The sequence below is a fragment of the Neomonachus schauinslandi genome, chromosome Y, assembly GCF_002201575.2.
Source record: "Neomonachus schauinslandi chromosome Y, ASM220157v2, whole genome shotgun sequence".
Classification (NCBI taxonomy): domain Eukaryota; kingdom Metazoa; phylum Chordata; class Mammalia; order Carnivora; family Phocidae; genus Neomonachus; species Neomonachus schauinslandi.
In genome coordinates this window covers 4,708,102-4,720,879 of record NC_058420.1, presented here as the reverse complement: position 1 = coordinate 4,720,879, position 12,778 = coordinate 4,708,102, and the positions used below count along the sequence as shown (strand labels likewise).

General features: G+C 34.7%; 1 protein-coding gene across 1 annotated transcript in view; it reads left to right on the top strand.

The window, feature by feature from the left end:
* LOC110581157 (probable ubiquitin carboxyl-terminal hydrolase FAF-X) overlaps positions 1 to 12,778 on the top strand; it is a 103,102-nt gene that overhangs the window by 81,745 nt on the left and 8,579 nt on the right. Inside the window, 7 exon segments of the mRNA XM_044912041.1 lie at positions 4,864 to 5,037; positions 5,920 to 6,061; positions 7,179 to 7,926; positions 8,606 to 8,729; positions 9,319 to 9,544; positions 10,069 to 10,198; positions 12,277 to 12,462. Of these exon segments, the coding sequence (XP_044767976.1) occupies positions 4,864 to 5,037; positions 5,920 to 6,061; positions 7,179 to 7,926; positions 8,606 to 8,729; positions 9,319 to 9,544; positions 10,069 to 10,198; positions 12,277 to 12,462 (1,730 nt within the window).

Genomic DNA, 12,778 nt, shown 5'->3' with positions numbered 1-12,778 from the left:
TATTCCATTGTGTGGATGGATACTCCACAGCTTGGTTATTTCTTCATCAATAGATGGACATTTCAGTGGTTTCTTTCTTTGGGCCATTTGAATAGTGCTCCTATCAGCATTCATGTTGTGTAAGTTTTTGTGTAAGATTATATTTTCATTTCATTAGTGTACATACAGGTGAGTAGTATATAGGTGCTGGGTCATATGGTAATTCTGTTTAATATTTGAGGAACCACCAAACTGTTCCATGTCCTTTATGACATTTTACTTTGCCATCAGCAAAATTTGATGGTTGCAGTTTTTCAATAATCAGTATTTTATTTTTCATTTTTCGTGTTTTCCTTTTCCCTTTGTTTTTGTGATAGCCTTCCTAGTTGGTGTCAAGTGATACCTTATTGTGCTTTTAGTTTGCATTTCTCTCATGAATAATAATGTTGAATATCTATTAATGTATTTATTGCATTGTTTTGCTTTAAGGAGAGTGTCTATTCAAGTTCTTTCTCCATGTCTTTTTGTTATTGTGCTTTGTATAACCATCGTACTAGGCCCTTACAGATAAGTGATGTACAAATATTTTCTCCCATTCTGTGGATTTGCTTTTCACTCTCTTGGTAGTTCCTTTGATGCACAAAGTATTTTAAATTTGAGGAAAGCCCTTCTACCTATTTTTTCTTTTTCAGGTTTCCACTCTAATGCACTATTTTTTTATTGTTCTAAAAGCATGTATGACAGGGGCGCCTGGGTGGCTCAGTCGTTAAGCGTCTGCCTTCGGCTCAGGTCATGATCCCAGGGTCCTGGGATCGAGTCCCACATCAGGCTCCCTGCTCGGCAGGAAGCCTGCTTCTCCCTCTCCCACTCCCCCTGCTTGTGTTCCTGCTCTCGCTAACTCTCTCTCTATCAAATAAATAAATAAAATCTTAAAAAAAAAATAAAAATAAAAACAAGTATGACATAAGAGTATTTTAAATGCTTTTCTGTGTACAGTTCATTGGCATTGAGCACATTCACATTTTGTGCACAATCACTGAAATCCAGAACTTTTTTCTTCCTTTTTTTCTGAACTGAAACTCTATATGCGTCAATAATAATCCCACATTCTGATTTTTACATGTTGATTTTTATATCTTGCAAATTTGCTGAATTTATTCCTTGAATTCTAACAGTTTTTTGTGGAATCTTTACGATATCCAGTTTAGATACTATGTTTCTTAATTTACCAATTGGTATTTGCTATAGACCTTCCAGTGCTATGAAGAAGTAAGACATCCCTGCCTCTTTCCTGATCTTAGAAAAAAGCTTTCAGTCTTTGACCATTTGACCTTGACCTTACATCATATGTATTAATATTGACCCCAAATGGGTCAAGTATGTAAACATAAGAAATAAAAGTACAAAATATAAAACTTTTTGAAGAAAACAAAGGCAGAATACTTCAGTACGTTGGATTTTGCAGTGATTTCTTGGTATGACACTAATAAACAATAGAAAATATCCTAACATTCTATTTTCAGTGAAAATATTCTTGAGTAGTGAAGGAGAGATAAGTACATTCATTCTCAAAGGGAAATATGTGATGAATTTTCTCACAAAGTTCCTCTGGAGGGGGATAATTTACTAGGGAAAATTTGTAATTTCAAAAATAAAAGAAGAATATCAGAAATGTGAAATACTGTGTATTCACAGTACTCTGTTTTTCTTTTATGATTTAGTTTGTCTAAATATTGAAAGCAAAAATAATACTGAAAAGGAAATCAATATATTATTAATGTAGGGGCGCCTGGGTGGCTCAGTCATTAAGTGTCTGCCTTTGGCTCAGGTCATGATCCCAGGGTCCTGGGATCAAGCCCCACATCGGGCTCCCTGCTCTGCGGGGAGCCTGCTTCTCCCTCTCCCACTCCTCCTGCTTGTGTTCCCCCTCTTGCTGTGTCTCTCTCTGTCAAATAAGTAAAATCTTTAAAAATATATATATTTTTTAATGTAATACATTTAATATTTTTAACAGAAAAGTAAAGGCCATTATTTATTTGGCTATAAGTCTTCTTTGTTTTTTTTATTTTATTTTATTTATTTGAGAGAGAGCATGAGCAAGAGGATAGGCAGAGGGAGAGGGAGCAGCAGAGTTCCCACAGAGCAGGGAGCCTGAAGCGGGGCTCTCAATATGGGGCTTGATCCCAGGATAGTGGGATCATGACCTGAGCTGAAGGCAGACACTTAGCCAACCGAGCCACCTAGGTGTCCCGCTTCTTTGTGTTATATGAATGCAAAACATAAACTCTGCATCATAATTATGACTATTTATAGAGCAAACAAAAAATAACAGATGGGTAGATAAAAAGCAGATTCATTGAAATCGAAAAATATAATTAAATAATTCTCAAAAGGGTAGAGAAGGAAAAACTGATAGACAAACAATAAAATAATAGGGTAATACAACTAAATTCACTTATATCAGTAGTAATATAAAGTGAAATTGGTCCAATTAAAAGCCACAGATTGTTAGATGAGATTAAAAATCAGGCCTCAATTATCTGCACCATGCAAGATACCAAATTTAAATTTAATGCTGTGAATTAAAAGTAAAGAGATGAAAGCATGTCAGAGATCAGTACACGTATGGGATTGGTAAAATAAATCCAGTGGCAACACCAGATACTGGCTAGGATACTGAGAAATGGTATCACCTATTGCTGGTGTGACTATAAAATAATTCAGCTATCCTAAAAAGCAATTTAGCAATTCCTTATATAATCCATAGTTGCAGTCAGGAACAGTTATGCCACAGAAAAGAAAATTTAGGTTGACATCAAAACTTGTACACAGATACTCAGAGTAGCTCTGAGTAGCCCCAGACTGGGAATAATAACCAAGATGTTCTTCCACAGCTCAGTAGTTAAATGAATTGGTATACCCATATTAGATACTAAAAAACAATGAACTCTTGGTACATGCAGTAGCTTGGGTGAATCTCAGCATTTTGCTGAGTGAGAAAGGCCAAATCCAAAAGGCTACATACTATATAATTCTCTTCATATAAAATGTTTGAAATGACAAAGTTTTAGAAATGAAAGACAGACTAGTGTTTGCCAGAGTTGTGAATGAGTAGCAAGTAGATGGGTGTGATTGTAGAATGAATGCTTGAGAGATCCTTAGGTTGGTAACTGTTCTGTATCTTGACCAGGGTAGACACACAAATACACAGAAGTTAACAAAATTTCATAAAGCTAAATACTACACAGATTTAAAGAAGTAAGCCTGTAGAAATCTTAGTAACATTGGAGCTTGTGTAGTTTTGTAAGATGTTCCCATTGGGGGTAACTGTGCAGAAGACACAGAGGGTTATATTTTGTGTTATTTTTTAGAACTCTGTGTGATTCTACAATTATCTCAAAATTGTTTTTAAAAATGAAATGGTAGGGGGCACCTGGGTGGCTCAGACGGTTAAGCGTCTGCCTTTGGCTCAGGTCATGATCCCGGAGTCCGGGGATCGAGTCCCGCATCGGGCTCCCTGCTCGGCGGGGAGCCTGCTTCTCCCTCTGACCCTCCCCCCTCTCATGTGCTCTCTCTCTCTCTCAAATAAATAAATAAAATCTTAAAAAGACTTTAAAAAAAAAAAATCAAAGGGTAGGAAAAAAGTACTAGTTTGACCCAAACATTAATGCCAGAAAAATTGAAAGAGCAAACTCAAGTAACTTTGAAAAACAGTACTTCATACTATTTTTACTTTTCATAACCACAACAAAAATGTTACGGAAAAATTTATGGAAGGTTTTGACTATTAACATGGTAGCATTAGGAGACTTGGGGTGGGGAGTGAGGACTGAGATATGGTCTGGTATATTGATTGTGGTGGTCATTACACGTCTGTCTGCATTTGGTAACATACATATTGTGCTCCAAAAAGATTTAATGTTATTGTCTGTAAATTTAAAAGTAATTTTAAAAAATAATCAGCTAAAAATAAAATAAAAAATAAGCAGCTAGTTTTTAAATTGTAAAAGTACACCACACACAAAAGATAATAAACCTCCTTGCCATATTTAACATTTTACCATATGTTTTGCTGAAAATGAATATATTTTATTCCCTTATGTATATTATTATTCTATAACCATTAAATGTTACTAATATCCATCATAACCTGATACTAGCAACACAATTCTCATTTTTTGTTCGCACACTTGGTATTTTGTCTTCTCAGAATCTGTTGGCCTAAATTTTATTTTTATTTTTTTAACTTTCTTTTAAGTAAACTACTCCCAATGCAGGGCTCAAACTCAACAACCCTGACATCAGGAGTTGCATGCTCTACTGACTAAGCCACCCAGGCACCCCTGGACTAAATCATAAATTCATTTGGATTACTGGAAATTACTCTAGAAAATGACAAAGCTTTTTTTTTTATTATTTGGAAAAATCACCTTGGTTAAGAATAAATTGCTGTGACCTTTGCAATATGGCATGCAAGATTTAAGCAGAACTAAATGCCAAAGTAGTAGTTAATTACAACAGCCATATAAGAAGGGGTTTTCCTTCTCATGTTAATGCTCTTTACTTACATTCAGAATGCACAGATATACTGTTTCATATAGAAGACACCACTCTTTTTTTTTTTTTTTAGGACACCATTTTTAAAGTCTGCTACCCATAATTTCTTGGTAATTCTTTTGACACTGGAGTACATTTTTTACTGTGAACTTCACTTCCATTACCATTGCTACTTGTTAGATAGTGTTTATTGCTTTATTTCTACTTCCTATATGAATAAAGGTTCAGCTTAGATTTCTGACATTTTTGTTGTGGTTATGAAAAGTAAAATATAGATATTCTGGCGGTATAGTATAGTTCTTAACTTTATTCTGTTTTTTTTCTCAGGCTTTGGGGTGAACCTGTTAATCTTCGGGAACAACATGATGCCTTAGAGTTTTTTAATTCTTTGGTGGATAGTTTAGATGAAGCTTTAAAAGCTTTAGGACATCCAGCTATACTAAGTCAAGTCCTGGGAGGTTCATTTGCTGATCAGAAGATTTGCCAAGGCTGCCCCCATAGGTAAGTGCTAATTAAGGTTTTTATTGTTCCAATTTTAGTATAAGCTGAAGCCTTAACTGACTGAGCCACCAGGTGCCCCAGGGAAAGAGAATCCTAAGCAGGCTCCACACGCCCCCATGAATTACTACTTAAACACATAACAAAGGTAGCAAGCCATAGGATGAGAGAATATAAAGAACTTAACCAGTGAGGTCAGACAAGCCTAACTTCAAATCACCACTCTTCCTCGTTAAGTGTACCAAATTAATCTCTTTGATAGCCCACCTCCCACTTCCACTCCAGTTCCTTATCTGTGAAACAGGGATGGGTATGCCCCTCTGTTCTGTTTTTTTTTTCTAGAAGGTTTTTTATGAAGGTGATGATAAGCAATAATATGTATTCACAATCTAATAGGGGTGCATGCGTGGCTCAGTCGGATAAGCATCTGCTTTCGGCTCAGGTCATGAGCCCAGGGTCCTGAGATTGAGCCCCACATCGGGCTCCCTGCTCAGCGGGAAGCCTGCTTCTCCCTCTCCTCCCTGCTTGTGCTCTGTCTCTCACTTTTTATCTCAAATAAATAAATAAAATCTTTTTTATAAAAATGAAGAGTCTTATAGGGGCACTTGCCTGGCTTAGTCAGTAGAGCATGAGTTTCTTGATCTTAGGGTCATGAGATTGGGCCCCACATTAGGGATAGAGATGACTTAAACTAAATTCTTTTTTTTAAGTCTAATATAGTGCCCACACAAACTTAAGTAAGCTTATTAATAACTTTCTGACTAATGCATTTAACATGATATAATAAAGACTAAAAATATATTTTGCATCAAGTTTACAACTAAAGGATAACTAGAAACTTAAGGAATAAATCCTTTTGATTGTCTCTTAAAATAATATCTTTAGATACGAGTGTGAAGAATCTTTTACAACTCTGAATGTAGATATTAGAAATCACCAAAACCTTCTTGATTCTTTGGAACAGTATATCAAGGGAGATTTATTGGAAGGTGCAAATGCATATCGATGTGAAAAATGTGATAAAAAGGTAAGTATTGTCTGGTTTTAAAAATCAATGATAATGTTTAACTGAACTGGGAGATGTCAGAGTTGCTTGTGTTCAACCTCAAAATATACCACTCTTCTACTCTGCTTTGTTACAGTTGTGGCAGAGAGGCAGTCACAATAACTTAAAGATTCATCAGGGAAACTATTGAGAGATTTGTCAAGGAAACTATTGAGAGAAAATAAAGCCAGTGGACTAGGAAAAACCATTTCATTTGGATGATTCATTTTAGATGTCGCAGTTGCCATTGAATTCCTTAAACCAGAAGGGCTGATAATAGAAAACACTGCTCCTCTTTTATGTTCCAGATTACTCTTCATGTTTAGAATCACTCATTTTATTTGGTAATATACATATTGTGCTCCAAAAAGATTTTTGCACTTGCACTTTTTCTAAACACCAGATTTCATTTTTTCAACCCAGTTACAGGCATTTAAACAGAGATGGAATGACAACATGTCTTTGATAATAGATATTACAGAAATATTTTTCTGAGCCCTACTCTCATCTCCTAACTACCTCTATTATTCTGACATTAAACATCATACAGATCATGTCATCTCTGAAGCTACAATATTGTCTGTTACCTACAGGTCTCAGACAGTTTCCTCTGAGGCAGTCTGTTTTTTACAACTCCTTCCATTCTTCCTCCCCAAATTTTAAACTATGAACCTTGAGTTAGGAGCTTTTCACAACAGTCAGAATTAAATAAGTTAATATGTGTGCAGCATTTAGCATATTATGTGGCCGTAAATGCCATATGTAGTAGATGCTATTATTACATAGGGGTATTTCTTAAGTTTGCTTATAGCAGATTCTGTTCATTAGCATAAAAATAAACATTAGAAAAATAACATGATCAGATAGAAATAGCAGTATGGAAACATGTAGCCATTAATTTCTGTGTCACATGAGACAGTAATTACTTATTTTTAGGTTTGGTATAAAAGTTTTAAAAAAGTAGTAACAAAATGATCTTGATTATATTCATTATCATGTACTCCTCTATTTCTGAATAAATCCAGATCATAAAGTTTTAAATTTTTTATTTTTTATTTGGGTTATAAAAGCACCTGTTTATATTCGCTGTTTATTGTAGGTTGATACAGTAAAGCGCTTGCTAATTAAAAAGTTGCCTCCTGTTCTTGCTATCCAATTGAAACGATTTGACTATGACTGGGAAAGAGAATGTGCAATTAAATTCAATGATTATTTTGAATTTCCACGAGAGTTGGACATGGAACCTTACACAGTACCAGGTGTTGCAAAACTGGAAGGAAATAACGTAAACCCACACAGTCAGTTGATAAAACAGAATGAGCAGTCTGAAAGTGAGACAACAGAAAGCACAAAATACAGACTTGTGGGTGTGCTTGTACACAGTGGTCAAGCAAGTGGAGGACATTATTATTCTTACATCATTCAGAGGAATGGTAAAGATGGTGAGAGAAATCGCTGGTATAAATTTGATGATGGAGATGTAACAGAATGTAAAATGGATGATGATGAAGAAATGAAAAATCAGTGTTTTGGTGGAGAGTACATGGGAGAAGTATTTGATCATATGATGAAGCGGATGTCATACAGGCGGCAAAAAAGATGGTGGAATGCTTATATACTTTTTTATGAACGAATGGACACAGTAGACCAAGATGATCAGATGATAAGATATATATCAGAGCTTACTATCACAAGACCCCATCAAATTATGTCACCAGCCATTGAGAGAAGTGTTCGAAAACAAAATGTGCAATTCATGCATAACCGAATGCAGTACAGTTTAGAATATTTTCAGTTTGTGAAAAAACTGCTTACATGTAATGGTATTTATCTAAGCCCTGCTCCAGGTAAGTTTCTGGAATTTAGCTTCTTCTTAATAAATAATAATTTTTATTTAACTTATAGAAGTGTTTATCGGCCGTAAACGCATATTAGTATTTTCCTTCAGTTTTCTGAAGTTTTCCTTCAGTTTTCTGAAGGTTTCTTTCAGTTTCCTTCAGTTTTTTTTCCTTTTTTTTTTCAGAAAATAATTAGCATCATTTTATTTTAAAGATGTCAGCTTTTTTTTAATAAAAGATATTTATTTATTTATGCATTTGTCAGAGAGAAGCGGGGAGGGAGACCATAAGCAGGGTGAATGGCAGGCAGTGCAGGCAGAGGGAGAAGCAGACTCCCCACCGAGTAAGGAGCCCAATTTGGAACTCGATCCAAGACCCTGGGATAATGACCTGAGCAGATGCTTAACCCGCTGAACCACCCAGGCATCCCAATGTCAGCATTTTTCGTTCATTATGTTAAAGTCAAGTATTTAAGATCCCTGTATTTTTGAGTAGTGATAGTATCTAGAACATTGAAGAGCTTTTATTTGTAACAATTTATTTGACTTAAACATTAGTTTGAAACATGGTTTGGTGAAGTACTAAGATAGGCACTAAAGATTACTTTTAGCTAAGATCATTTTAACATTGGGCATTTGTTTAAATATGTTTAAATAAAAATGTTTGATTACATATATGTTTTTTAAAGGACAAGATCACTTATTGCCTGAAGCAGAAGAAATCACTATGATTAGTATTCAACTTGCAGCTAGATTCCTCTTTACCACTGGATTTCACACAAAGAAAATTGTCCGTGGCCCTGCCAGTGATTGGTACATGGCTTTGAATTTTATTCATATTATACTCATAGTTGGTTTGAATCAATACTGCACTGCTTTATTTTTTCCCTAGCCATGAGAATCTTATTTCAAACATAGGATAAAAATGTGGTAGTAATGTTGAAAAATTGCTTAATCTTAGTATGCCTTCTATTCAAAAATTGACTCCTATTTCTATTAAATTATAGCTCTTACTGTTTTATCATGAAAGTTTTAAGCTTTATCTAGATGGAATTTTGACTTAAGTTCAAAAATACAGAAGTTTTTTTTAAGTGTTTATGGTCTTAAGTTTCTAATTGTGAAAGTGTGGAGGACATTACAGTATCTTCATCTAACAGCTGTTTCAGCATCTTTTTGAAAATACATTTACATCCATCTACACAAGTTCTCATTTAATTCATTTTGTGACTATGGACTAGATCAAGTCACAGTTCTAGAACTAACCATGACCATTAATTAGAGAAGAACTTCAGAGAAGAACTTTCTTTTTTATTTGATTCATAGAAGTCTGTTGGTTCACTATAGAAATCAAAAACAGAAGAACATTAATACAAGTTGATATTCATATATTTTTCTGTTTTAGGTATGATGCACTGTGCATTCTACTCCGTCATAGCAAAAATGTGCGATTTTGGTTTGCTCATAATGTTCTTTTTAATGTTTCAAATCGCTTCTCTGAATATCTCCTTGAGTGCCCTAGTGCCGAAGTGAGGGGTGCATTTGCAAAACTTATAGTATTTATTGCACATTTTTCTTTGCAAGATGGGCCTTGTCCTTCATCATTTACATCTCCTGGACTTTCTGGTCAGGTAATTGAAAACTTTTCTCTAACAATGAAATACGAGTAAATTCTGTTTCCTGCAAGATCAAATCACTAAACATATGCATTTGTTTAACACATATACCATATATATACAAGCATGCGTATATTTATTAAAATTATTTCACACCAATGACGATTATTGGGTGCTTTCAGAATGTAAGGAAAATTCCTTCTGTTTATTTAGTTACTAGCAGTTATGTAGTAAGTCTTCAGATTACATATGTTCAGGGAGGACTTACTTTTATAATGCTAAACTTGAATCTTTTAAGTAGCCTATTTAGCATAAAACTATGGATTTTTTTTTTTTCGGTTACAACAGTAATACCTACAGTGGAATTTCCAGCTCTTCCCTCCATCTCTGTAAAAGCAACTATTTTTAGTAATTTACTTCCTGATATTTCTGCCTAATGCAATCATATATATATATGAACGTATTCCTAATGCAAACATATATATAGGAAGTATCCTTTTCTCCATCTGGTTGCTGATAAAATATTTTATCCTTCACAGGCATGTGATAACTTAAGCTTGAGTGATCACTTACTAAGAGCAGTATTAAATCTCCTCAGAAGGGAAGTTTCAGAGCATGGCCGTCATTTACAGCAATATTTCAATCTGTTTGTAATGTATGCTAATTTAGGTAAGAATTTTTAATAATTCCATACAATGTATTATTTCATAATTTCTTTGATAGTTGTTAACTTTAGTAAGTATTTCTTGCTCATATTTTTATCTCCTAATCCTGGTTTAAAAATACTGTTTCACAGGCTATATCCCACATGATATGAATCAGAATTTCTAAGGATAGGAAAAACCATTCTCTAAAGGATCCCAAGTGGTTGTATTTGTCAGGTTTAGGAATCACTTCCTGTCGGGCGCCTGTGTGGCTCAGGTGGTTAAGCAAGTGCCTTCAGCTCAGGTCATGATCCCAGAGTCCCGGGATGGAGTCGAACATCAGGGGAACCTGCTTCTCCTTCTGACCCTTTCCCCTCTCATGCTCTTTCTCTCTCTCTCTTTCTCAAATAAAATCTTAAAAAAAAAGAATCACTTCCTAAAGAAGTTGCTCTGTACCTATGTTTTTGTTAAAATAAATTGAAGTCAGTGAAAATGTACGTAAGTTATTCTGTTGAAATCAGTATCAATAACTGTTTTCAAAATATGCTTTTCTTGTGTTCATTTCTTCTCAGTTGTTTCCAGAGTGCTTACCTAAAGTGTTATGCTATATTGTTTTGTTAGGCTTATTCTCTTGTGTTTTGATTAGATTTTAAGTTTTTTTTGTCATGCTCACCACAACTAGAGTATGAACTTCTTGTGATCAGGGCTTTTTGCACAGTAGCACTTAGTCACTGTTTTCTGTATGGATGGATAGTCAAGAATATACATAAGAAATTTTCTGAAATTTTTAAAATTCTTTTAGATTATTGTTTAGAAAGAGTAAGTTTGTTAAATTTACATTACAAAATTTAAACATCAGTGATTCAGGTGTTGATGCACCAATAGCTCAGAATTACTAATCTTTTGATATGTGGTTTAGTTAAAAATTTTGCAGTATTAGCATATATTTGAGTAGAATTTTATGAGGAATTGATTCAGAGGTCATTTTATTTATTTATGTTTAAGGATTTTATTTATTTGAGAGCAAGAGTATGAAATGGGGAGGGCATCAGGGCAGGGAGAGGAAACAAATATAAGCATATTGTCACCCATTAGTCATAATCAAAAGAAAAAGATGAAAATAAGCCTACATTTTTTTTTAAGATTTTATTTATTTGTCAGAGAGAGAGAAAGAGAGCACAAGTAGGCAGAGTGGCAGGCAGAGGGAGAGATAGAAGCAGGGAGCATGATGCAGGACTTGGATCCAGGACCCTGAGATCATGACCTGAGCCAAGGCAGACACTTTACCGACTGAGCTGCCCAGAGACACCCCAGAGATCATTTTCATTACACATATTTTGTATCCAAGATTAAACTGTATATCCAAATGTTCCTCTTTGTAAAGTATAATCTGTATGAACTTAATTAATCAACTAATTGATTAGTCACTGCTGATGACTTAATAGAAAATTTTACTTTTTTTCTCTTTTCTCCCATTGTCTCTGTAGTGTACTATCATTTCCTTTATGTATCTCTAATTGAGATTCTGGGAATCTTATAGTTAAGAGGGAAGAGGGTATCACATAAACAAGCTCCCTCTGCTTGTGCACATGTACTCTATGTCAAATAAATAAATATAAACTCTTAAAAATAATAATCATTTATTCATTTATTTATTCATTTGAGAGAGAGAGAGTGAAAGCATGGGTGGGGGTAGAGGGAGACGAAGAAGCAGACTCCCTGCTAAAAAGGGGGAGCCTGGCGAGGGGCTCAATCCCAAGACCCTCCAGGATCATGACCTGAGCCGAAGGCAGACATGTAACCAACTAAGACACTCAGGTGCCCCTACCTTACTTTATATTGGTGAGAGTTGCCATGTAGGGTCTCTAGACCCTAAACGGTATACTTCCTTTAGAGCTCAGTGTTACTGGAATGCCACAATCACAATTTCTGTTAGAATAATTAAACTAAATCAGTTTCTGTTCCGTCTGTATTTCTGTAGTCTAAACAGTAGATGAACTTTCATAAAACTGTAGGTAGCTATATTAGATACTTTTTCTTAGTGCAACACTTGCCATTCCAGTTGTTTTTATTTCCCGACATATATTCTCCCCTTTTTGATAGGTATGGCAGAAAAGACACAGCTTCTAAAATTGAGTGTACCTGCTACATTTATGCTAGTGTCTTTAGATGAAGGACCAGGTCCTCCAATCAAATACCAGTATGCTGAATTGGGCAAGTTATATTCAGTAGTGTCTCAGCTGATCCGCTGTTGCAATGTCTCATCAAGAATGCAGTCTTCAATCAATGGTAAAGTAGACTATTTTATTCTGTATCATAACTTAACAATAATGGGAGACTTCTGTATTACTTAATTAAAATCTCGAATATTTATAAAAACAAACTTAGAGTCTGAAAGCTCATGCTTTTGTTATTTTTTAAAACCAGGAAGCTGTTTCACATGTTCAAAAAGAATTTTTAAAAATTTACTACCTACTGTGATAAATCCCTTACTTATGAAATGGTTGGCTTAAGAATTTTAACTTTAATTTTTTGTCTTCAGTGTCAGTGTTTCCATTTTTTTGGATCTTACCATCAGAATATATCTGATTATTTTAGTGAATGT